General features: G+C 48.1%; 1 protein-coding gene across 1 annotated transcript; it reads right to left on the bottom strand.

Annotated features, from left to right (window-relative positions):
- Nucleotides 1-18319: 18319 nt before the first annotated feature.
- On the bottom strand, nt 18320-19716 carry LOC119375175 (estradiol 17-beta-dehydrogenase 8-like). The gene is made up of 2 exons (XM_037645367.2): nt 19337-19716; nt 18320-18745 (listed from the first exon to the last, which is right to left on the bottom strand). The coding sequence occupies exons 1-2, from the start codon at nt 19397-19399 to the stop codon at nt 18329-18331; spliced, it is 480 nt and encodes a 159-aa protein (XP_037501295.2). The 5' UTR covers nt 19400-19716; the 3' UTR covers nt 18320-18328.
- Nucleotides 19717-27196: the final 7480 nt, after the last annotated feature.

Consider the following 27196-nt stretch of genomic DNA (forward strand, 5'->3'; position numbering starts at 1 on the left):
TCCTCTTGTCGCGGAGACTAAGCTGTCGTTCTTCATCAGCGCATAACTTCGGCAGGGTCCACATTGATATCTATAATACTCGCGGGGCACGTGAAAGAGACGAGTAGATTGAATTTCCCACTACCTCTAACAAAAAAAAAAAAACGCCAGGAAGCTACTTAATGGAGCATTATAACTCCGTCCCATGAGCATGGGGTTAACGAAACTTACTCGCTCAGACCATGGATTTCCGAACAAGCAATATGAATAATTTTGTAAAACAAGCTGCCTATTTGGGAATTTGCGCACCTTTCTCTATTTGCGATCTGCGCACCTTTCTCTCGCCTGCATGTTCGAGGTCTACTTACCCGTGTATTGACCAAATCTTGGACACTTGTACCGTATATGACGTTAATGCTGTTACCTCACCCTACAATGACGCAACAGTTTGGGCCCGGTGGACGTACGGTCCAGTGCGAGAGCGCCAGTGATTTCGACAAGAAAAACTGTCGATACAGAGATGATCATTGGGGCTTCTATTGTAATTCCACGGGCTGTGCCGAACGTCAGTGCCGCGGGCCCCAGTGTTGTGCTTTTCAGTGAAATTAAAAAAAAAAAAGAAATGCGCTCCCTCGAATTGAAAAAATATATATATGTGTAGTAAGGGATTGGGTGCATTTTGTCAGGGAGTCGACAATGAGCACATCATTGTTCAAGTTCAGTGCATTTGTTACTTTCGCAGCGCTTTCCTTGTAATCCGATGCCACATATGTATGCTGCTGTACAACGCGCGCGAGAGAACACATTTTATTAGCTGTTGACATACTGTTGAGCGAAACGTGCACGGCGGTTAAATGGTGCAGCCTACAGCACTACGGACTGCCTGACCGTCGTACTGTTCACCGGAGCGTCACTTCTCGAAGAATTTGCTAACACTGAAACAAACCTGCACTGTCTTTTCATGTGCTGCCTTGTCATCATGTCCATGTCGGAGCCCCTCTGTTCATCCGCTGTACCTTCTACCCGCACAGCGTTCAAAGAGAAATCCAGCCCAACTAAGCATGTTGTTGTCCCCTTCCCACTTCTTCGCCGTTTGAATTGTTGCAAAATCGAAGGAATGTGCGTTACTGTGCTGGGTGCCGAGAAAACAAACAAACAAGATGAATATTTTTGTCATTTCTTCTTCTCCCGTCGAAACTCTGCTTATGTGTATTGAAATAAACTCGTTCGTCACTGTCCGTATTTGCGTGAACATTTCAGTCATTTTATTTTTGAAACGCGTAGTTGTTTTCGATATTTAGGTTTGAAGTTTTTCACGCCCCGGGCGAGATTCCTCAACACCCCAGACCCGGCTGTCGATCCGAGAACTCGCCCACTTGGAGCGCACCGTCAGCAATCGGGAACTCAGCAATACGTGACCACCACACTACCGCATACCACTCAAGCCACGTAGGCAGGCCAAATGCCTTTCACAAACAAACGAAAAACTGAAGCAACACAAACAGGCGTCACGTTTAGTCTATGAACACGATCAGGAAGTTGGCAGCCGCGGCTCTTTTGTTTTTAACCACTTTTTCTCGAAAACAATTACTTTTTTATTGGAGGAATCAATCAATAACGCATTTGACCCTACGGATCTGCTTGATTCGTCTTATTCTTAGCTGGCGAGGGCCAGCGAAACCAATATAAATGTCACAATCATCATTTATATACCCTTATGTGACCCTCATGGGGCATTACATAAGGCGGGTGGGTAACAAATGATAACAACGGTCACAAGTATAGTGTACTAGAATAATTTATAGTCACAAGTTTGAAGCACAAACATAGATTGCAAAAACAGGTAAACACACTAAACGCATGAAAATGAAAAGGCCGATAAACTCGAAAAGAAAAGGGCTACTACTGGAGCCGGGGACAATAGTGATGTAATAATGACAATTTCACGGAGTGTATCTCAGTAATGAATGACGGCGTCAGAAAGTACATTCCAATCCGATATGGTAGTCGGCGTAAATTATTCTCCAACAAAATGAATCCTTCCAACAGACCAAGATACACATGTGCATATATACGATAATGAGGTGTACATACAAAGTGTTTAAATACTTTGTTGTTCATATGACCAGCCGCGTCTTGCGTTAAGTGCGGTCTTAGGCTCTTTGCTAGTACCACTGGTTTAGCTAATATCTTCTAGCTGCTGTGGTATGTGTAATATCGGGTGTTAGGAATTGATGACTATTGGCGCGGCAATAGCCGCACAGATGAACATAAAAACCAAAAGCCTTCGCGTTGCTTTGTCATATTGCAGGTTTAGGGGGGCACCCGATTAATTTATAGTTATAATGCAGGAATAATTGGAGTGTCATGTTTTGGCGTCCTGGCGCATGTGCCAAGCATCCAAACAACAGCAGACATATTGTTGCGAATTCTCCTACGTTACTCCACCTGCAACATGCCCATCAATCAGAATTAGCAAGGTAAGTACAATGTTCTTTAATTTCTTCTGCGTTACGCAGTCCGGATTTAAAAACTCATTTACGGGCAGTCCAACTGGCCCACGACGTGGCGGAGAGGCCAGGCCTATGTCCCGACGAGGGAGCGGCCTGTTACGTGCTTGTTCACTCCCCGGCGGACCTTAATAAAGCGTTTTTTTTTCATCCAATTCCATCCTCCAACCATCGATTATGTGAGTGTACGTCGGTCATATCAATGAAGCTAAGCAGCTTTTTTTTTAGAAGTAGGGTAAGGCGGGGCAAAACGCGACAAAAATTTGAAAATAGTGAATATCTTTTTTTATTTCACTCGTTACCATGAAATTTTAGCACAGGAACTTTCTTTTGGATACACGGTATGTACTACATAAATATGGCGATGCTGTGACGGTTCAAAATATTATTTTAAAAAGAAACAAAAAATGCACCACATGTCTCATTTTGCCCCAACTTGCGGGGCAAAACGAGACGCTGCGTGAGGCAACACAAGACAGCGTGAAAAAAAAATTTATCCTTTCAGTTCTTGCAGTAAAAGCACTTCAAATTGACTCCGTGGGCCGCCACGCAGTCTTCATGCGCCCAGTCCTTGCACTCCACGCATTGAATCCACACAGAACCCGGCGCTGTGCTGCTCCGAAACTCCGACATGAAAAAGCATTCAGTGCTTTTTCATGTCGTTTTCCTCCCAGAAAACTGTAGATGATATTCTCTTGTACGTCCGCACCATCCTTAACCAAAAAATATCATATATAATGAGCGTAAATAAATAGTTCACTTAATAGACACTCTCTAAAGGCCCGAACACACGTACGCGTTGCAGCGCGTCAACGCGTGACTTTTTGACGCGGCGCCGCACCCTCTCCCTCTGGGGAGAGAGGGCGCGTGGTTACGCGAAGCTGCTCGCCCTCCCTCTCCATAGGGAGAGGGCACGACGCCGCGTAAAAGTCCCGCGTTGACGCGCTGCAACGCGTGCGTGTGTTCGGGCCTTAAGGCAATTCAATGCCTTTTTGTCGCGTTGTGCCCCTCTCACATGGTCGAATTCAAAAAAATTTCCCCTTTGGCCCACGGCACCAAATGAACTAAACTTTTGGTGGCATGTAGCTAGTAGTATAAACTAACAACATAATCACATTGTTGTACTGATGCCGGAGTAGCTTCGTGCACGGATCCGAAAATTTGGCCGAGCAAAATTTCGCCCCTTTTTGGCGGGTCGCGGACATACTGACACCAGCCGCGCAACTTTTCCCGCGCGAACGCTGTGAGCAATCATCAACTTTTACAATTAAAATGTCGAAAACTACCGGCACCTATCGCTGAAATAGAGAAACAACGAAAAGGTATTTTTGTATTAGCTATAGAAGGCGGCAAAGTCAAAATGTCGCGTTTTGCCCCGCGTCTCACTTTGCCCCGCCTTACCCTAATCACGGAGAAAAATTGCCTGTGTTGTGATGGCTTGTAAAAATTACCTGACGGACATTATGTAGTCGATCAGTAAGTTGATCAGCCGGCGAGCTATTCTAAACAGTGGCCCCCTGCTTCATGTTTGCGGCTGCTTCTAGATAAACGGGGTGTATTCGTTCGTTTGGCCACTCGGGTGCTGACGACGGATGCCAACCGCATAACTGGTGAAGCTTCTCGACTTTTACTTTCACCTGTGTTCAGTAATGCAAGTCAGCTGAGATTTGTCGGTGTTTCGCTGTCCTTTTGTGCGTTTTATACGCGAAAGCCGATGCTAGCCCATCCCCGTCGCCCCACTACAACTTGTGGACGGAGAACGGGGACAGCAGGCAGTGAGACCGCAGCCTGCCATATTAGAGAGTTTGAGAATTGGGGACCCAAGACGCTGGGCCCCCAAGCTGCGTTGGGCAGCCTGCTCTTGCGTTCGGATGATCAGCAGAGTTTGAGAATCGGGCCAACGCAGGCTGCGTTGGGTCAAGCGCACGGAGTAGCACGCGTGACGAAATTTAAAATCATGCGAGACGCGGGCCATACTGCGCCGTGGCCCGCGCTGCGTCTTCTCGCTGGTGACCCAAGACGCCTTGGGGCCCCACGCGAGTTTTCAATTTTTGCGTCTCGGGCCTACGCGAGCGCAAGAGCCCAAGAGTGGCTTGGGTTCTGCGCATGCGCCCTGGCGACTCGCAAGCTTCTTGGGTCCCCAAGCTCCTTGGGGCCCCTATAGGCACCGCACACTGACCAGACGGAGCTGCGCTGCTCACACTGTCCCGTCTCAAAGTCTTCGACATTCACCGTTAGGGGCACGCAGAAAATAGACGCGTGCTCGCCTCCCCCATGTATCCCGGCCACGTATCCCGGCCACAATCCGCCGACAGATGCAGGGCGCGAAACGCGCGCGTCGCGTTCCAATTTCATTGAGGCCGTCTCAAGGTTGCTTTTTTTATCCGCTAGGCTATGTATTCTGGCGCTGCAGTCAGACTGGCAAACTCGACTGAACGGTGAACTTGCATACTACCATTGCACATTGACACTGCAGCTATAGTGTCAGCTGGCGTTGAAAAAACGATAGCTATAGTCGCCTGGCGTTGGCTACTACCCACTAATGTGAGCTAGACATGATTAAATAATTGATATTGTTGGCTAGCCTTGGCTAATTAAATGCTAGCTATGTCGGCCGGCTTCGCTAAAATATGGCTAAATGACGGCATGCTTTGGCTGATGGCGGCTAACGTGGGCTATCCACTGTTAGAATGGCATCACTGCGTTCATTAAATATTAATTCAATGCTACTTTAACATAGGTATATACAACAACACGGGCTGTTTACACTGACTTTTTCATGTGGTCATGCGGCGCTGCAGAATAGTTCAGGAGCCTTGTCCTTCTTTGTCTGTCGTCTTAAAATTTGCGCCCTGTGTGAAGAGGCGTCTTTAGAGGAATGTGCCATCTTCATTGCCATTACTCCCCCTTCCCAAGCACTGTTCTTGTATTTCGTGTGCGAGTCCTACGGTTGCAAGAATGTTCAAATTTCGCGTGGGACATGATGCAGTTGCTTATGTTTAGGAGTGCCTGCGTGCATGCCTCTTCCCTCGTGTGTTGCGCGAATTACTGTGCATTATGTCCCGTATCTGTCCTATCGCAAGCTGTTAAATAGAGCAAATATTAGAGTTGCCTCAGCTAATAACAGTCACTAGATGATGTCATTCTTTTTTTTCAGAAGACGTTTCAGACTGTAAAGGTGGTCTCGAGGAGGCTACAAAACACGAAATGCATTTGAGAACGTCTCATAACCACTTCTACGACACGTGCAAGGCCTTTTGCTGAAAAATTTGAGGTTGAGTAGCCTGGCTTCACGCCCTTCACATGGCATGAAAGTAGCGACGACGATACAGGAACAAAATCTCTTGGAGCCCACTGGTAGCGTATATAAGGCGTTCTGTATGCGTAATGTGACAACGAACATGTCTTGGTCATCATATCAGGATATCTTGTAGACGGCAAACGCATGTACATGCGCTGACTGTGTTGCTGGATATCAGCGCAAGCGGCTACAGGCAGGTCGTGCCGCCTATGTAGAGTCGCTCTGAGAGAAGCGCATAAGAACCTTTTCACCTATGTACTCAAGCAGCGTGCGTAAAAATTGGATGCGGTGAACACGCTCCAGGCCTGTGAATGCAACATTTTTTGGTGTGTCGAGGGTGAATGGAGTACGCTATTGGCAAAAATGTCGCTGTATCCTACTCCGGAACGAATAATCAATAGAAAATAAGAGAACACATCGCTGGGTCATTGCGAATGCGTTGCGAAGAGTGCCTTTTCATCGCAAACATTGCGGTTTATCAACCTACAGGAGGTGTAAACGTGACCAGCGGTGGTGGCGCCACTCAGTGATGCAGAGCTTAAGAAGACGAGTATGGGTATTAATGCGCGAACCAAGCGTATGCTGCTTTCGTGGTGGTGAGAAATTCCGGCAGCGGTGTAGTCGCACTACGTTCACGCAGCGGTGGCTGCAACTGAGACGAGTAAACGTTGGCCAATACCGAAGACAATGAAGCGAAGCAGAGCGGGCCATAGCGTTAGCGGCATCGAACGCACAGAAGAATCCGGCATACGGCCCATATAATGTTGTTCATATACGGCACGCAAAACACAGTGTTAGGGTAAATTCGCGCGTTCCAATCTTCCGTCCATAACCGCATGAGAACTGGCGTATACGCTTACATGCTCCTGCTTAGCTGTGCAACGTGAATGCACGTCAATCGTTTAAAAAATAGCTGACACTGAGAAGGGAGAACTATAATACATGCAGACAAAGCATCGAGCCATACAGACGAGGCTACATAAAGACTGCGCGTGCGACGCCAGCGACGGATGAGCTCCTGGTGGGCCGATGAAAACCTCGAAGGTCGTCGGCTCGCCCGTGCAAGCGACTGCGCGCTGCCGCGCGCGCGTTTTACGCGGAGCGCGTGCTGCCGGTGATTGCGTTTTCAAGTTACAAAAAAAAAAAAGCCGCTTCATTCCACAAGTCGGTATGCACCATTCTTATGCCGCGCAGTGCCACAGCAGCCCTGAGAAGATGGTAATCACTGAAATAAGCCTGTGGAAATGTATATACAAGCGAAATTCATAGGCGAAGCAAGCGCCAAGCTGAACGCAAATTGAAATCGTAATTTATTTTGCGCGACTTTTTTTTTTATCACTGTCATACGGCATATCGAGTGGCCCTTACGTGTACAGCGTTAAAGCTTTGTCAACTTCTCACACATCTTCGTGCCCAGTCATCACTTTCCAGAAAGAGCACACTGGAACAACAGGTGATGTGAAAAACTGTTGTGGTACTGCGCATAACCGCGCAATAATAAAGCAGTACGTGATCCTGATTGCGTGTTCTGCATTCACAGATGCTCTCCGGGAGTCCTACCACCGGATTGCGAGCCCGTGAGGCAGCCGCGTGACAGAACGGGGGCTTACTTTAGTTTCGTCACATCAATGCACAAATGGAGATTGTATAGTTACCATTACGAACTCGATTAGTTTATTTTGGTTAGCCTTTGGATGTCCTTGCATTAATTATCGTACGTGGTCCTCACCAAAGCGAAAATCATTTCTAGTCGTTGTATAACGTCGTTCGTCCACCATGTTATGACAAACCTTCTTCCAGTGGTCCGCGCTCAAGCTACTTGGCTTTTCCTTTTCATTTCAAATGCATAAAGAGGCCATATCAGCCCATAGGAATACCAGTGGTTCGTTCTTTCAATACATCTACTGCTGTGTACACTGATTGGTTGCATAAATATCTCGCCCGTGTTTATGAGGCAGAGCAGCACAGAATTCGGTGTTTCAAGCATTTGTCTATTGTCCGCCCTCGTCCACGTCGTCCGTTTAGCGCTGCACCCCCTTCTGTTACATGCTACACCAGCTATCCCAAACTCCCACCCTACTAAGTTTCATTACCTGTCCTCGAGCACTTCACCCCAAAGATCAAGTTTGCCAACAAGCCTAGCTTAAAGCCTGTTTTCAATGGGACTCGCCCATATTCGGGTCGTCTCGCATGGATAACGTGCCAACGCGTGTTTACATATTTGTCCATTCTGGTTGTTTCATTTATAAACGCTTCTTTTTCATTTATAAACGTTTCATTTATAAACGTCGAGAAAAATCAGTGGTCGGTCCTTTTAAAAACACTGCTGCACGGGGTCTTCACAAGTTCATGCACGGCGCTCTCGAGCGAAGATCACCTTCACACGGTTCGAGCACGGTGCTCCGATGCCTCCAGCCACTGAGAAGTGCAACACCATAGTCTTCGGGTCATTGAGCTCGGCAGAGTCGCAGTCCGTGGCGAGCACTTCAAGTCGTAAAACGGAGCCTCGAGCTCGTTGAGCAGACGCTCGCTGCCGTCGCTGTCCGAGTCCCCCGCAACTGGCTTGCGCCCACCGCACGGTTGTACGAGGCGCTGACGGAGATGTTCCGGCCAACACCCCCACGCGTTTCCGAAGGCGCGCTTCCAGGAAAACACCGCCGAAGCCAGCTGATATACGTGCTGACCCCCGGCATTAGCCCGCAGCTCGGTTTTGGTTATACGAGTCGCAGGCGCCGCATTGCTCCGCCTAACACAGTCCCCTTGACATGATCATTCTAACCCGCAGGTGTTGTGCAGCTGAAACGGCGGACAGATAACCTAACCGTACAATCAATCAATCAATCAATCAATCAATCAATCAATCAATCAATCAATCAATCAATCAATCAATCAATCAATCAATCAATCAATCAATCAATCAATCAATCAATCGATCAATCTAACGAGCAAGCAAGGAAATTAGCATTTACTACAATAATAAGCATTATTTATTGGAAAAGTGTACAACATAACATTGCAGAATTCTTTATCGCGTCTTCATAACTTCGAGGCGCTGCGACCCGCCACGTTAGTCTAGGGGTTATGGTGCTCGACTGCCGACCCGAAGGTAGTGGGATAGGCCACTAAACGCCTATTGCTTCGCATGACATCGACTCCCAGAATGAGTGGTATCTGCCAAATTTTTTCGCGTTTGATGAGGCGAGGCTTTCGCCTTCATAATTTTTGTTACTTTATTCTCTATGTGGGCGACTCGGGAATCAGCGCCGTTCCCAACGGCTAGCCCACGGCCGCAACAGCAAAGTCTTCTAGGTGGCCTCCGTGCTCAGGCGCATCATACGCGGCTGTCACGGGACACCTCACCGAGCAGCAGATCGACACCATCGCCTCAGCCATTGAGCGCTGCATGTAAGTTGGCAGTGATACTCTGAAAGGATGGGCTTCATTCGTAGCTGGGTTTCATGTTTTGTTGTTTGTTTCTTGGAGAGAACTTGTACTCTCGCATGTCTTGTATTACTATTTAAGAAGTCCACAGCTTCGCTTCAAGGGAGAAGCAGTAATGCGATAGCGAGAAGTTGGAATGTGACAGGAAGAATGGCAAGCAGCTAGAAACTTGCTGCGCGCTGCTGAAGCAGAAAGGACGCAGGAAAAGAAAACACACCACGCGAGTGCGAACTCACAACTGCTCACAGCTCGACACTTGCAGCGCGCATCTCAAACACAAAGAAGGGCGCACGAAAAGAACGCACGGGTATACATAGTACGAGCGCGAACCTGTCACAGTTGTTACTTCAACTAACCCTCACTGTGGCTCTTCTAGCAAGTAGATCACTCCTTTCGCAAACGCGGTCGCTGCAGCGAGGAAAATGACCTTCATGTGGTCTATAGCTTCAACTGCAAACTTTGCTGAAAGCTACAAGACGTACAAAACTCCCCCTCAAGAGATAATAGCGCGAGCGCGGTCGACCACGCCCTGTAGATGAAAGTACAAGTCGAAGGCGCACATCCTAACTACGACGAAATACTAGACAGCTTTAGCATTGGGGACCCAAGAAATTTGCGAGCCGCCAGGACGCATGCGCAGACGCAAGCCACTCTCGGACTCTTGCACTCGCGTTGTCCCAAGACCCTGCAGCGCCTCCATTGGGCTGCAAACAAAGTCGCAGAGCGTGCGCCCTCAAGCGAAGAAAATAAAGACGGCGCTTGGCAGTGGCACGTGAAGCCACGGCTCGCGTTCCGTGGGGCGTCGATTGCGGTCACTGCGATGAAACTTCATTTGGCTCTAGTTGATACATATTCCTGAGGCTAAAATTACAGCGCAAACGCACTTCTTTGTCCTTCTTACTTCTTTGTCCCTGCACCCATCTGAATATGATTTCATGTCTTCGCGTATCTAGTACACGATATCCTTATTACACGTCTTGGTTTAGAGCTATTGTTGTGTGCGTATGTGCGGTACGTTTGCCTTGGGCTCATATATGCATAGGCGTATGAAAGAATAAAGCAGTTGTTAGTAAGAACTTGTGTCGTACGTTTATTTTCTTCGTGGGTGTCTCGTGCGTTTGCGCTGCAATTCAACCTCGGGATTCTGGTCGCGATGTAACATATATAGTGTGATTCTGGTTCAGCCGTCTCATTTCTTCCCTGCCATGGCATAAGCCTACAAGAGCCAAAGCGTTCCCACTAGCTCGCGCCACCACTGGTCACGGGACGCTCTTCTTTTAAAGACGATAGTCTTTCTTGGGGAACTTAAACGCAGAAATTTTGGTCTGTCTGTCTTTCTGTCTGTCTTTCTGTTTGTCGGCACGTCCCTCGATTCAGCCACTCGGCCAAAGTTGAACCACTTGCCCAAGGGCCAGCCGTCTTGAACTGGTACGGCTGTTCATACTTGTGAACGTTCTCGATCAAAAAGTAAATATCATGCATATCTGAGGTGCAACATCACTACGTAAGTATTAGGTGGCGTGTTCCTTTAATAGAAAATGCACACATACGTAATTTTAAGGACCCTAGTTTCTTAAGCTGCGCTGAAAATGCATAAGAATGGAAGCTTGAGCGAGTTGGTATGCGTTCATCTTTGTTGAAACAGCGCTCACTAGACGACGACGAAGTAAAGAAGGCACAGGACAGGCGCTGCATGTCCTGTGCCTTCTTTTACTTCCTCGTCGTCTAGTGAGCGCTGTTTCAACAAAGCTGAAAATGCGACTGCGCTGAAATTTGCCTTCCTCCGCGCCCTTCGCACGAGCTCATTGTTGTGTTTCGGTTTCGGTTCTGTATTGCACTGTACGAATGCCATGGGTTGGTGTTGAAAAACTTTAGTTTTGAGAAGGCCAAGAAGGTGAAAAAAAATATTTAAAAAAATGAAAAAGCAGCGTTGTGGGCGGCCTTCAGGCTGCCGGTTGTGGGCGCCGCTCTGGCGTTCCTGTTTTACCCAGGCGACGTGTAAATAAAAGAGTGTGTGGAGAGTACTCGTGGAGTGCGGACGTTTCTCTGCAAAGGTCTTCGCCTGCTGCTGCGCCGGGACTACCAGCACGCAACACAGCACTCATGTTTCCCGACGTATTGCCAGATGGCGTCCATATCTCACACAGCGCCTCTTCTATCGTCTTTACACGACATTTGCAGCGAAGCACGCAGATACGCGGCCAATTTTTTTCCCTGCCAGACTGGCCACGAGTGGCGTGGCGCTACAACCCCAAAATGGAAAACTGGCGTGGGTCGCCAGCGATACGACGCAAACGCAGCGCGGGCAATGATGCATGGCCCGCGTTTCGCGTAATTTTAATTTCGGCACGTGTGGCGTCCCCTGTGTTTCATCCAACGCCACGTGCGTTTCTATTCTGCCGTTAGTATCCTGGAGAACGAACGAGACATGGCGTATTTGTCTAAGGCAGCAAGCTGTGGGGCGAGGGGTCGCAGGATAGAAACCCCGGTCGAGCGCTTCGGAATTTTTTTCTTCTGAGTTATTTTTATTTCTGGAATTTATTTATGTATATATACATATACATATCCGGGACATGACTGCGACGGCAAAAATCCGCCGAGAGTGTCTATAGTATCGCTATCGCAATAAAACGAGCGTATTTTGGCGCGAAGCCGCGAGAAAATAACTAAAGATGTCATTACCGGTCGGAAAGATCGAAGGGAAGCGAGTCGTTAGTGCCTACAGGTGCTTCGGAAACAGCTTAACGGCATTGATTGTGAGCCAATAGTCACTTCTATGTTTAACAGCAGTAAGTATGGTACATGGTTTTTTGTGGCTTCAAGTATCCATCAGTCATAATTACTGTCTTTATTCAATTCTCGTCCGCCGCGTTGGTGTTGTGGTTAAAGGGGCCCTGCAACACTTTTTGAGCAGGGTCAAAAAGCGCTGCCAATCGGTACTCGAGGCTCCCGAGAACACGCGAGCCAAATATTATAGCGAAGCGCGCGGTCTGGAATTTACAACAAATTCTCAAAGTCAGATGAAAATCGCTCCCTCTTCTCTCGACAAATGATGTATTAGTCCGCAATATATGACGCGATTGTCGGCAGTTCCACCATTGGCTGATGTTATAATCACGATAACACCCTCATTATTACCTTCGTTGTTAATTTTGAGTTCGATAAGTAGATAATATGTATGTTTATATTGTGTTATGCCGTTAAAATACCGAACAAACATTAATATTAGCACTTCCGGTCTCACCGACAGCTCGTCTGCTCGTAGTTGCGTGGTTGCGTTTTCTTCACCATGTGCAGTGCCGAAATCGTGAATATTTCTGTGCTTTTGACCATCGCCGGTTGCCGTTGAGAGCGACAGCCGTTCGAGTGTTGCCTCGTCAGCTGGAAACTGCATCGTCGGCACGTTCTCACGACCAACCGAGGCAGGGGTGCAGCATTTCTCCGATAACAATGCTGGCGCCGGCTAGTTTAGGATACCTGTGTTCGCTGTATGGCGAGAGTCCCGCTCGCTGTCTGTTCAGTATGTCATCGAGCCGTACATCGGCGTATCCTCCCCGTAGTCTCACGTTCCCGAGAAACCACGACACAGCAACCAAGCAGACTCGCATTTTCACGGTAGCTGCAGACAGCCGGGGGATGGGTCCGCGCCGGCCCGATGTCCCACGATCCTTTCTTCTAGTCTTTAGTTCTTTGTTGTCAGCCCGCACTCGCTGTGCGCCCGCATTCGAAGAGCAAACAGCATCGAAGTACCGCCACTGGGAGAAGGGTGCACGCAGCTTTGCCGTGTTGAATACGATTCAAGCGCGAGCAGTGCGACGAGGCGGTGTATCGGAGTGTGGGTCGAAACCCATCTCAGCTGTCATTCGTTCCAAACGCGCACGCAGTTTTGCGTCCATGGTTGGCAGAGCGATGAAAACACTACGGCAGTTCGAGGTGCACACCCAACATTACCAAACCGACTCGCAGTTTTCAAGCACGCGCGATACACGGTGCGATGGGCTCCGCTCGACGACGACCACGCAAGCCGACCGGAAGTGGCGCCACAGACCACGTGGTTGCGCCGAGACGCCAGAGAGAAAAAATGAAGAAAAAAAATGCCGCCGGCGCTGACGTAACTCTTGGGCACCTCCTCGCACCTCCGCCCTCCCTCCCTCCACGTCCCGCGCAGCTTTCCGCGCGCTGGCGGCGTTGAGTGGTGGGAGAAAGCTGCGGAACGTGATTTCTATAATTTGGTAACACCACTTAGACTTGACGGATTCGACAAATTTTTGCCGCATATGACTCGTGAAGAGTCAATAATGAGACTATTCCAATATAACTCATAAAGGTGTTGCAGGGCCCCTTTAAGGTGCTTGGCTGCTGACCCGAAGGTCGCGGATTCGATCCCGGCCGCGGCAGTCGCATTTCGATGGAGGCGAAATGCTTGAGGCTTGTGTACTTAGATTTAGGCGCACGTTAAAGAACCCCAGGTGGTCGAAATTTCAGGAGCCCTCCACTACGGCGTCTCTCATAATCATATCGTGGTTTTGGGACGTGAAACCCCAAAAATTACTATTTGAGGCGCCGCAACTTATAAGTGCTCCTTTGATGGCTTTCGCTTCCAGTGGATACTTTTAAAAGCAAGGAATTATGTCTTTTTAACTTTAATTGCACAAGCAAACCGTACGTGCAGAATTATCGCAGGTTCACACATCGAATCCTCCAAAAGGACTTGTTTCTGGGCTAGTTGGTGCGTACGTTGCTTAGGTACAAACGACTGAGGCGCAAAATACATTTCTTGAAAAAGGGAGTGTTTAAACGATGGCGTTCCAGACACTGCGATCAGACTCAACTCCGTCATAAAGGCACAAGGTAAAATATACTTTTATTTGAGCTGCGTGTGGAAGCGCTCTGCTTTCAGTTCTGAGCGTCCCCGCCGCTCGTGCTCTCGCGCTTCTCTTCTTCCTCAGTTCCTTGACCCAGCCCGGAACGTGCAAATAATCAACATTCCCGGCCACGCCAAAGTTAGGTATGCAATTCAAGCGGGTAGAGTCTTTGTATCGGCCTGATCACAAGAAGACCTCCTTGCAACTTGATCTTGCAGGAACGAATGAGGCCGTCGGCTCTATGGTCACTTCCATGACCCTTGCAAGCTTCCATAGCTGGCGTGGCGCGTTGTCAGCATGCACGAGCACGACGTCCCCTTGTTTCACTGCTTTGGTTGATCTGGTGTCAGTACAGTGCGCAGATCGTAGTTGCAACAGGTATTCCTTTTGCCACCGCTTCCAAAATCTTTCAACTAGTAGCTTTCTATAGGTGTGTCTGCGTATGGCATCTGCTCGTTTGGAATTACCTGCGACTTCATCGACGGTCGCATACGGAATGAAAGTCTCGATGAAAGTCAAAGGCCTAGAGTTTATGACTCCTTCGACCTCAGCCAGCACTGTCGATATTTCCTCGAAGTTTAGACGAGCTTTTCCGATAATTTTTCGCAGACGAATCTTCACTGATCGTATGAGGCGCTCCCACCATCCACCCCACCAAGGGGCATTTGGCGCTATAAACTTCCACGAAATGCCGTTGGTGCTGAGGAGACCAGCTACTTCCTCTTCAGAGACCATTCGGTGTAGTCGTCTCATGTCTGCCGATGCCTTGCGAAAGGTTCGCGCGTTGTCCGAGTAGATCACGCTAGGTATTCCTCTTCTAGCTATGAATCGCCGTAGGCACAATAGGAAAGCCTCGGATGTCATTTTCGAAACGAGTTCGAGGTGTACGGCTCTAGATGCGGCGCACGTGAAAAGTGCAATGTAACACTTCGTGTCGCCTGTTTCCTTACGGGCATAAAGGGGGCCGGCGAAGTCGACTCCTACCACTTCCAACGGGTTCGTCGGTGACAGTCGATGGCTTGCCATTGGAGCAGTCTCAGCTCTTCCTGGGCCCACACTGAAGCGTTTGCATACGTTGCAGTCGTGCAACACTCTCTTCATGGTACAGTCATACGTTTCGAACAGTCCCTTCTTGGCGCTGAGACGGTTGACAAGCTTTTCTAGTCGAGTAATGGCGACTTGCCTGTTGCTTGCAAGCTCGAATCCATCCTTCCAAGGGAGGGCCACTTCATATCTTCCGTTGCGAAAGCTGATGGTTTTCTCAAATTGCATCATGGTCTTGCTCGTTTCAGGAAGCTTGCCTATCGTGTCTGTAATTCCTATGTTCTCAAGTTCCCAAAAGGAACGCGGAAACTCGTCGGAATCGGTAGCTTGAACTTTGAGCACGCACACCATCATTCGTGTAGCTGTTGTTTGAGACATCAAGTGCGATGTGCTCCCCTGGAAGGTCCATCCAAACTTCGAGTTCAGTGCAATCAAGGATTCGTTGCCTTCGCATCTTGAAACTTCGCCGGTCAATATTTTCCACATCTGATCGGAACCGATCAGTACGCTGATACCATTGTTCGTTATGACAGATGGGTGTATCAGCTCATCGGCGACATCCTTTCCAAGCTTCTTGAAAGAAGCGACGAATGCTGCGTCCATTGTTGTCTCTTCGATGTCCTGGCAGATGTGTGGGATCTCTATTGCTGCTAGGACTATCTCCTGGTCGGAAAACTGACTCCGCAGTCGTAGCTCGACGATCCGACGCCTCTTAGCCTCTTGGTCTGATGCACTCGCGAAAGTGTTGAGTGCTATCCGAGTAGTTCCCACACTTTTCAGCCGAAGGTGCTTGGACAAGGTTTCAGTTATGAAGGTCCTCTGACTGCCGCCATCAAATACTCCTCGTATGTAGCGACACGTGTCATCATTTATGGCCCATGCTCGGAAAGTCTGGAGAAAGACGCAAGCGATGGAACCTTCATTTGGTGGTCGTTTTCCAAGTGATGCGCAGACTGTCGTAGTTTTTCCGTCGTTCTTGTTGACATAGTCTGTCTTCCGCGAACACCTGTCGGGATCACACATGCTTGTAGCGTGTCGCGCTTGGCATCTCGAGCAGGAGATCTTCCTTTTGCAGTCCCGTGCCCGATGTCCTTTGGTGGTGCAGCGGAAACACCTCTTGTCATTGGACAGTAGTTCTTTTTTCTGCGTCAGTGGTAACTCAGCTGTGCACAGTTCAGATTTGTGTTGACTGGACGAGCAGAAGACGCAGTTGTCCTTTTTTGGTTCCCTTGACGCGTTGCTGTGAAGCACAGATGACGTAGGTTTCCCACGGCGAGAATACGTCAACTGACTTGCCGCGGGCGTTGTTCCGAATTCTCGTCTTCCAGCGTCATTGAAATCGCTCTTCTCTAAGCTTTCCAGCTCAATGCCCAGGAAGTTGAGCAGACCATCCAGTCCCACGGGTGTAGCATCACTTCTCGAGTCACATGCCACCTGGACGGCACACGACCGATGATACTAAACGACTATGTCCCGTGGAAGAGCACGCAATAGGATGTCGCAGAGCATAGATGAGAAGGATGCCTTGTGCACACCCAGAGTCTCGAGTCCGCGGATATTGACGAGAACGTGGTCGTACAAGTTGCGTAGGGCTTTCGTGTCATTTGATGAACGAACAGGGGTCAACATCCGTAGTTTAGCAAAGTACTCTTGTTCCAGGCGCGTCTTGTCACCAAAGCGCTTCTGTAGCATGGTGATGGCGTCGTTGTAGCAACTCTCAGTCGTCGGAAGTCCCGCAATTACTGATGCAGCATCTCCTTTCAGATACAGTCGTAGGTAATGGAACTTCTCTGTTGCAGTGATTCGGACGTTACTGTGAACAATGTGGTCGAACTGTTCCCAAAATTCCGTCCACTTGCATAGGTCTCCAGAGAAAGGAGCTATTGTCAGTTTAGGCAATCTGACTCCAGTTCCGTCTAATGGTGCTGCGATCGTTTGGGCGACCGTTCCTTCGGTTAGTGTCGACGACTGTAGCATGCGATCTTTTTTACTGAGAATCTCTGCGAGAGTTCGCGTCGCATTATCTTCATATTCCAGGACGGCGTTATACTCGGCCTCGAACTCTTCGTCGGGAATGTGCTGCTCGATCTGGTTGTTCAAGTTCTGAAGCTCGTCGTTGTTAGCCTTCAGCCTCTCATATATGGAATTGAGCTGGTCATAAGATGCAGAGTCGTTAGCGAGAAGAGCACGGATGGATTCGAGCTTGCAAGCAACAGGCAAGTCGCCATTACTCGACTAGAAAAGCTTGTCAACCGTCTCAGCGCCAAGAAGGGACTGTTCGAAACGTATGACTGTACCATGAAGAGAGTGTTGCACGACTGCAACGTATGCAAACGCTTCAGTGTGGGCCCAGGAAGAGCTGAGACTGCTCCAATGGCAAGCCATCGACTGTCACCGACGAACCCGTTGGAAGTGGTAGAAGTCGCAGGTAATTCCAAACGAGCAGATGCCATACGCAGACACACCTATAGAAAGCTACTAGTTGAAAGATTTTGGAAGCGGTGGCAAAAGGAATACCTGTTGCAACTACGATCTGCGCACTGTACTGACACCAGATCAACCAAAGCAGTGAAACAAGGGGACGTCGTGCTCGTGCATGCTGACAACGCGCCACGCCAGCTATGGAAGCTTGCAAGGGTCATGGAAGGGACCATAGAGCCGACGGCCTCATTCGTTCCTGCAAGATCAAGTTGCAAGGAGGTCTTCTTGTGATCAGGCCGATACAAAGACTCTACCCGCTTGAATTGCGTACCTAACTTTGGCGTGGCCGGGAATGTTGATTATTTGCACGTTCCGGGCTGGGTCAAGGAACTGAGGAAGAAGAGGAGCGCGAGAGCACTTGCCTCGTTTATAATCCTCGTGTTCTGTGCTCGCCGCGACGTCCGCTTCGACTTCAGTCGGTCCATGCCTGTGCAGTTGACTGGTAGCCGTCCGCTGTTTCCTGGCTTTCAATCCCGGGTTTCGGCACCAAATGTTTAAACGATGGCGTTCCAGACACTGCGATCAGACTCAACTCCGTCATAAAGGCACAAGGTAAAATATACTTTTATTTGAGCTGCGTGTGGAAGCGCTCTGCTTTCAGTTCTGAGCGTCCCCGCCGCTCGTGCTCTCGCGCTCCTCTTCTTCCTCAGTTCCTTGACCCAGCCCGGAACGTGCAAATAATCAACAGGAGTCTCAGTCGTCTGTACCTAAGCATCGAATCCTCCGGTGACTTCAAGCGCTGTGCCAGTTAAGCATGAGCTAGCAGTTGGCGAGCACAGAAATGTGATAGCCTCGGCAATCTCCCGCGGCTGGGCTGGTCTTCGGCGGGGCCCTGGGGATACGGGAGTGTTTGCGTGCTTTTGACTTAGGGCAGCCGTCATGGGCGTGTCCGTCCAACCGGGAAGAACTGCGTTGCAGCGGATGCCATGGCTCGCCAGTTCCTGAGCCGCCGACTTCGTCAGAGCCACGACTCCGGCTTTGGAAGCGGCGTAAGCGCTGCAACGTGATCTGCCAGCTTTGGCCGCGATACTGGCAACGTTCAGGATTGCGGCGCCTCCATGGGGCATTGCCTTCTCCTGGCGTAGCATCTCTCGTGCGGCCGCTCGGTTGATTAGGAACGTACCCTGCATAAACAGTAAAAACAATACCGAATTGACGATCTTCACTGACGCTTTCCTTTCGCACTTCGAATGAAGGTTCGCAGGCATTATATAAGTCCACCTTCACCTGCCCATCTCCCTCTAAAAAGTACGCTCACAAGAGTCGTACCTTCTAGGTATTATTTTGTGACTGCTATTGTAGAAACTCGTCATGGTTTCGTTTCGGAGCAGGCCTAAGCGTTGGACATCCGCCATGGGTGTATATTCCAAGCACGCATCGCTTCGACGAAAGCACAGGGAGAGTGGCAAGCTTCTTTGGAAGCCGTCAGTCGCCTGTGGGAGCATTTGCTGCTGACTCGGGCATCCTCCGCCGCATGGTCTAATCGTGCGAAGGAACATTTCTTGCCTCTATGGCATCTCGTGATATGCCGCAAAATTATTTCCGTAGAACGCCGATCTATATTTTGAAAACGTCTCGTCATATTTTTTTTTTACTCTATGTCAACAACGAAAGCAGTCCAGTGTTTCGTATAACGACATCTGTTAAAAAATTCTAGCTGCATGAACGGAGAACAAACCATCTACAGTTCGGAAGCCCCAACGGCACAAGCTCACCTTTAAATTGACCCTTACGACATCGTCGAACATCTCATCTGTGGTGTCGCCGAGAAGTGCCATGTGGAGAATGCCGGCACAGCTGACGACTATGCTCAGTGGCTGAGGGTACGAAGTCCTGATGAAGTCGAAGAGATGCTCTACCGAGAACGTGTCGCCGACATCCACGAAGATGGCTTGGTGCTTGGCTTCGCCTACGTCGAAACAGCCAACAAGGTGAGACACGCCACTCGTGAGTGCCTGTTTAAAATAATCTAAAGAAGTAGTTGAGCTTTAATACCATGAGCACTTTGCTTTCACTATTTGTCGCTGGAAAACTGCGATTTCAACTACCGAGGATGCACTGCCATTTAACTGGAATTTCGTAAGGCATCATTATTCTTTTCTTGGTACCATAAATACCGGCATTAATGGCGGAGGTGCGCCCAATAATTTACATTCAGTGCATTTTGCATAGGCCATTGTAACTTGTTTTTGCTTGTAAGCTTACGTTATTGCGGTAACTATTTGTATTATATGGTATGCTACGGATCAGGGGATATTGAGATATCAACACCTAGATCGATAGAAGCTTGTCACAAGCTTTTATCGAGTGATTCAGACGTTTCACATGCATCGAGTCTTGCGGCCACTGGCGTCCAATGGCATGTCTCTTTCACTTGCGATTGCCTTCTTAAAACTCACTTGTCCCGACACATTCTTTTCGATTAATTTTCATGATTCGTAATTCATTTGTCCAGTAACAAAAAAAATCATGTTTCTTGCATCTTTTTAGGTGATTCCCACGTTAAGATGTAACTGAATTTCAGTTACTTAATGGCTGGCTGTTGCTGTGGAACTTTTCATGGTCTTACAAGGAGTAAAGCGGATAAATTAGCTGAATTTTATGGAGACGGTCGTTGTTGCACTATAAGCCACATAGAAGCACCTCGATTGTTGTCGTTTCCAGTCGCCACACTGTGATTAGCTCTATAAAAGTGGTTGCCTTTCGAAGAATGAATATTTTGGCGTAGTTTCGCCTCGTTAAGAGCGCTAGATGCAAGCATGCAATGGACGCCATGGTAAGCGTGCTCAAATAGTGTCTACTCACACTTAAGCAACAAATATTTCATAAATTTGTATCCTGGATGTAGAGCGATGACATAATGAGTGGAATATAGAGTACATATGTTCAACTATACACAGCTGCTCTCTGTACGCGTGGGCGTACGTGTGTGTGTGTGTGTGTGTGCTCCAATGCAGCGACAGAACATAGAGAGCCATGCGCCTGCGCAGAATACCACTTGCCCGTTTCCTATTGCGAATATCCGAGCAATTCACATCAATGGTTCTAAAGATAAAATGAGCCATAATACGTCGTTGTGTTATTCAAATCGCGCAGTTGGTGAAGAATCATTTCCTCTGTTGCAGCCAGGTGTATAGAGAACGTGAAAATTTTGTCTGTCTGCTTTTCACGGTAACCTATACAGCTGTGGCTATTTGTGAAATCCTGCGGTTATTATTGTTAGGTAATATTCTAGTGCGTGGTTAGGGCTATGAGATTTCTTGCGCAATAATGAGAAAATATAATTCCTAACTTAATACAAAAGCGGACAGATAAACACTTCCTACGTGAAGTAATGTGAAGTTGACCCTTCTATATCTCGCAAATTATGCGACGCAAAGCGTAATTATAAACCACGGCCTCAGTTGAAGGCGACTCGTTCAATAAGGGTCGCATGTAATAAATCATTTTAAAGGAATTGCCTTGTTTAACAATTTTGTGTTAGTCGGCTTAGTTTAGTCGGTAATTTTCGTTGCAGTTCGATTACTTTTATTCAATAACAATTTACACAAGAGCCTACTGACGAGCCAAGCTGGCAGCTGGCGATGCAGCTTTTGGCCCATTAAGTTGACACAGCCTACACCATGCAACCCGTGCCATCTGGGCCGTGCAGGAAGGAGCTCGTGGGTAAGCATGTTTAAACATGCAGACCGTGCGCTCAATATTTGTTTCATCATATTAAACGCTCCAACAGACTTTGGCCAGCGATCTGGAGCGGTGCACTTATGGCGTTAAAGGAGTACTGACACGATTTTGAGACATCGTAAAAGGGACATTTTAGGAGCTTGCTCCTTTTGCTGGGGGGTTGTCTCTCGTCTCTCCTGCCGTGTACGCTAGTTTTCATATAGCATAGCTAACTGTAGCATATGGAGCGCGCACTCGCGCCGAAGAGAAGACCTCTTCCTCTTGTTATTCGAGCGCCTTGATGATGATATCAAAGCAGGCAAAACCACATGTAAAGCTCATGCGACACAAGCTTTGTGCGAGCCCAAAACGAGCTTCACATAAAAAATCGAAAGAAAGAAAGAAAGAAAGAAGGAAAGAAAGAAAGAAAGAAAAAAGAAAGAAAGAAAAGAAGAAAGGAAGAAATAAAGAAAAAAAGAAAGAAAGAAGGAAAGAAAGAAAGAAAGAAGAAAGAAAGAAAGAAAGAAAGAAAGAAAGAAAGAAAGAAAGAAAGAAAGAAAGAAAGAAAGAAAGAAAGAAAGAAAGACAAGACAGACAAGACAAGACTCGAAGAGGCGTAATCACCGCCGCTCAATCATCTTCCCTGGACTGGCGGGGCGCGGTATTGGGCGTTTAGCTACTGCCTCCCGCAGGAGAAGCTGCTGTGAAGGTTTCATCAGATATTAAATTTTAGGAGCTTGCTCCTTTTGCTGGCGGGTACTCTCTCGCCCCTCCTGCCGTGTACGCTAGTTCTCACTGCTCCCGCTAGAGGCGCAGCTGTGCCCTCCGTTGATTCAAGAGTGCTCACGAGATGGCGCGCCGCCGCTCAGGCGGCTCCGCCCTCGGCGCGTGCCCTAGTTTGATAGGAGACCGCTAGAGGGTCGTGCCTTAGCGCTCGCTCTTGGCGCGCTTCCTTCCTCTTTCGCCGGACATCACTCAGTGCACTTCGCTACCGCTAGTCATCATGGACACCGAAGAAGCCAAGGCAGCAGCGCCGAAGGCTGGCAATGGAGCAGCAGCGGGGGCTCGCTGCCAAGACCCTGCCGTGAGAGCTCACGAGGCCGAAGAGAGACGCCAGCGCCGAGAGCAAGCACAAGTCACTACCAGCACCGAGGCAATATGCAAAGCCATTATACTAAAAGGAAAACGTTCCCCCGAGCTTATGTGATCAGTAAATAAGCTCTTGAACGAAATGTATATACTGCATTGATATGTACATTATAAAGATTGTGTATATACTGTGTATATACAATCACACGACAGCAACTCTCGTGTCACTTCTTTATATGATGATGATTGAGCAGATGTACAGAGGATTCACGGTTTACCGGATTTAACCTCTGGAGCAAGCTGCTTCATCATCATTCACTTCGTGGATATGCTGTGATTTTTTCGTTTCCTCGGCATCCGGTGTTAACGCTATCCACACACCTGATTCAGAGAACACCCATAAAATATTTTACTTTGATTTTAAAGTTTCTGTCATTGAGCGACAGCAAGTCAGCCCCACCGCAATGGACATTATCCCGGCGAGTCAACACAGTTCCACTGAGTTTGCGAACTTTAATTGCGTCCTGCATGTAGCCTAAATCGCAGAAAGCACTCTCGGGGCCACCGGAGGATAATTCACTCATCGCTGTTTACGTGCACCGCGAGCTGCTGTCTCCCCGTGACGTCACACTGCGATGTCACACTGACCTATTAAGAAGCCACCCCCTGGATATCGAAACCCAAAGTGTTCTTTTAAGGTAGCGGTTTTAAAAACATATTCAAGGCATTCCCAGGCACCACAATACTCTCTTTAGGGTTGTCGACACCAGTGCTTTTATTTAAAGCGACCATCCGAAGATATTTAAAATTCGTGTCAGTACTCCTTTAATACGGGAAAGTGACCTCAGGATGTTTTTGCATGCGATATTATATCTTAGCGCGCGTTTGCGTGATATGTGAACACTGAACGGCGAGCGTTGGCGTCCTAGCCTGCCCTATTTACCCGCGTACTATCAGCCCTCTAGCGCTACCTAATGATAGCTTGTCGTTGGCTCTTGTTTGCCGTTATTGGTTAATATTGTCACGTGGTCGTGACGTCGTCGAAGGCAGAAGGCAGCACGTCAGAGATGAAACTCTTTATTTGGCCGAACTTGTGGCCGGGAAACTAAAAGACAAACTACAGCAATGCGCTGATAGCGGCGAACAGAGCGTCGACCGTCGATCAGCTGACAAGCGGCCAAGCGCGTCGGTTTTATACAGGTGCTATCGAACTTTCCAGCGATATCGCTGGTGGCGGCGGTATCTCTCGACAAAGCTGGAATATTCGCGTGCGGCGCGCAATCTTAACAAAACGATCTACTACGATCGCGAAGCTTCTCGAACACTGCTTCGCGGACAGCGTCGAGCGTTGATAACCGTCCTTGCTGGTCAAACGCGAATACATCGAAATAAAACAAGAAGTGGGCGTGGCAATATTGAGCGAGTGATCGCTGATGTAGGCTAGTTCACAGAGCAGCTAAAGGAAATGGTACAGGGTGTGTGTTGTTTACCTACCAGTCAGTGATGTCCACAGCTGTGAGAAAAACGGCACGACACCTGCGGTAAGTGAATCACTCACCTGACCGCAGCGACTCAGCCACTTGGCGCGCAGCCTCGAGCTGTCTGTCTGCTACCACAACAGTCACACCTTCTTCAGAAAGAGAGCGACAAACGGCCGCACCGATGCCACTTGCACCACCTGTGACGAGCGCGAGGCGTCCGCTGAAAGACATTGTCCCCGTTCGAGAAATGCTAACCGCTGTACGTGAACCGCTGTGTGACGCCGCCGGTGTATCCGGCGTGACTGAGAAGCTTGCTTTCCCTCGCATTGCTTTCCTATCACGGCACGCTTGGCATACTTATCCACGCGGGTTCGCTGCTCCCTGTGCAGCGCATATGTTTCATTATCGCAAACGTAGGGGCACGCTGTAACAGCTGGAGCCTACGAAGAGGCGGCAGCGCCTGATGCTACATTGCGTACCACATGCGCAAAAATTCATAGGCAGCCGAATATTAGCGTTGCGATTGAATGAAAACAGTGTTGCAACGACGAGAATACATTGATACTGTGACTTGTGCGCTTATTAATTGCGAAGCATTTATTAGCGAACTTCTGCGACTTCAAGCGTATCCACCATCCATCCATCCGTCCGTCCGTCCGTCCGTCCGTCCATCCGTCCATCCGTCCGTCCGTCCGTCTATCTATCTATCTATCTATCTATCTATCTATCTATCTATCTATCTATCTATCTATCTATCTATCTATCTATCTATCTATCTATCTATCTATCTATCTATCTATCTATCTATCTATCTATCTATCTATCTATCTATCTATCTATCTATCTATCTATCTATCTATCTATCTATCTATCTATCTATCTATCTATCTATCTATCTATCTATCTATCTATCTATCTATCTATCTATCTATCTATCTATCTATCTATCCGCCTAGGACTTTGCGCTCTCCTAAAGCACTTTTGTGCTTTTTAAGAACTACGGGCCTGTGTGAACGCTTGTGAGCGCTTGTGACTATTTTTAGTGCCACCGCCACATACGTGTCAGTGCATTTATTGATCATTTCTTTTTTTTTCGCTCCCCCCTCTCTCTCTGTCTCTCCCATCTTTCCACTCCCCTTCCCTTTCCTCCGGCGTAGGGTAGCCAACCGGACTGCTGTCTGGTTAACCTCCCTGCATTCTCCTTTTCGCATTCCTTCCTTCCTGACCGTTTTGTTAATGGGGGACGTGTACCAAAACTAGTATGGCACAACATGACTGTATGACGAACATAAATGATAGGTCATAACATGAAAATCATGTTATTAACGGCATGATTTACATGCCACGGCCTTGGTGCTCTTGCGGCCGTTTCGTTAACTTGATATGTACGAAAATTGGTACGGCGTGACAAGATTGTCTCAGAAACATAGGTGACAGGTCGCATTGTGCAAATCATGACATGCATGTCATGTGCAGCATGATTACCTGCATGATTTGAGCGAGTTGGATTGCGTTAAACACGATGAGTGGTTTTCAGCGGAGGCGACGAATACACAGAGAATACACAGAGAGGTGTTCGTGTTCTTTCTCCTCTGTGTATTTGTCGCCTGCGCTGAAAACCACTCATCATGTTTAACAGCATGATTTACACGACATGGTCTCGGGGCGCTCGCGACCGTTTAATTATATGGATATATATATATATATATACCAAAATTGATACGACGACGCATTTCTGTATGGCGAACAAAAATGACAGGCGGCAACATGAAATCATGACATGCATGTCATGTACGCTATGAAATGCACTCATGGTGTGCTTGCAGCCGTTTCGCTATCTCGACATGTACCAAATTTGGTATTGCGCGACGTGACTGTATGAAGAACATAAATCACAGGTGGTAACATGAAAACCGTGACATGCCATGTAGAACATGATTTACATGCCACGCTCATGGTGCGCTCGCTGCCGTCACGCTAGCTTCATAAACACCACAAAACGCCAGGCCTGCGAGGAAAGCGCAGCACAGTCACAGCGAAAGCTCGATAGCGGCATTTCTAAAGCCCGTTATAAACTCTCTTGTGGCTACTAATACAACTACACTAGCAACGTACCCTCTACGGCACAAATCATAATTTTTGTGAAGTTGGGAAGCACCCACCATGATATTACTCGTCATTCCGCGGAGAAGCGAGGTACCATCTGTAACGTATTGTGTGCAGTTTCTTGATGCGCCAGCTGGTGACGATGAAGAATTATCACTGAGCCTTTTGTAATGGGTTGGAAGCTTTAAAGGACCCACTAGTTACGTAATTCGCATTGTGTGACGCCCGGTCGTTATTTCAGTCTCCCACCACGCTTTATAACACACGCTAACGTGAGAAAGAGATAGAGAGAGGGAATTAACTTTATTGAGACTCTGAGGAAATGGATCATGGGAGCCTTATGGGCTTCTCATATGCAGCTTTTCTGGACACCAGCGGCCTAGTTCGCGTGAACGACACCACGTGGCGTATCGACCTTAAAGAATTCAAAAGTCCCGCCATGACGTATGCAGTGACGCGGCACTAAATAAAAGAGAATCAAAAGAAACGGTACACACGCCCCGAGACTGTCGCTTCACCGCTCAGAAAAGCGAGCGCTGTGTGTCGGCGTTATCTCGACGGCGGCGGCGACTGGCAATGAATTGGCAGTTTTTCTAGACGTGCCATGCCAAATGTCTGGCCGTTATAGACGCGCCCGCGATGCATGAAGAGAATCATGTTTTTATTTGTTTGTTTGTTTGTTTGTTTGTTTGTTTCTTCATCAGTTTCTTGCGCTGCCGTACCGGTGGGATATTGGAGCAGCATGCTGCTTTCCGAGTTTCTTTTTTCAGCTAGCGGGAACCATTATGTTTGGGTACGAACAGGATATTGTGGTTGCATAATAAACCGAATTTCCTTTGGTGTACCACTTGGGTGACGCTCGTTTGCTCCTTGCGTTACCTCAAGTTAGAACTGGATAAGTTTGAGAACGCTAGGAATGAGAGTAAAAAAAAGGAAGTTAAAGATCGTTTTTATTTGTTTTCATTTAGTTCTTATTGAAATGTGGCTGCCACCGCAAGCTTGGCGCCGTCAAAGCGGGTGTGCAAAAATGATACAGTCGTTGAAAGATGATCTTGTACACCGGAAAATGTGAACTTGGTTAGTTTTTGTTGTTAGGAATGAACGTATAGTAGAACATATACGACTGACGTGTTGTGTAATAATCTCTAGATCTGCCGTCTATCCCGCTAAAAAAGGCACTTATCTATCATAATTGCATTTCTTCTTTCTCTTTCTTTTTTTTTCCCTTTTTTTTTT

Source organism: Rhipicephalus sanguineus, chromosome 11 (genome assembly GCF_013339695.2).
Source record: "Rhipicephalus sanguineus isolate Rsan-2018 chromosome 11, BIME_Rsan_1.4, whole genome shotgun sequence".
NCBI lineage: Eukaryota > Metazoa > Arthropoda > Arachnida > Ixodida > Ixodidae > Rhipicephalus > Rhipicephalus sanguineus.

What these genes read in the sequence shown, in the direction of transcription:
- LOC119375175 (XM_037645367.2), bottom strand. Translation starts at nt 19,399, where the DNA reads ATGGCACTTCTCGGCGACACCACAGATGAGATGTTCGACGATGTCGTA. An exon ending in TCGTAAGGGTCAATTTAAAG is followed by an intron (nt 18,746 to 19,336) that starts GTGAGCTTGTGC and finishes CTGTTTATGCAG; the next exon opens with GGTACGTTCCTAATCAACCG.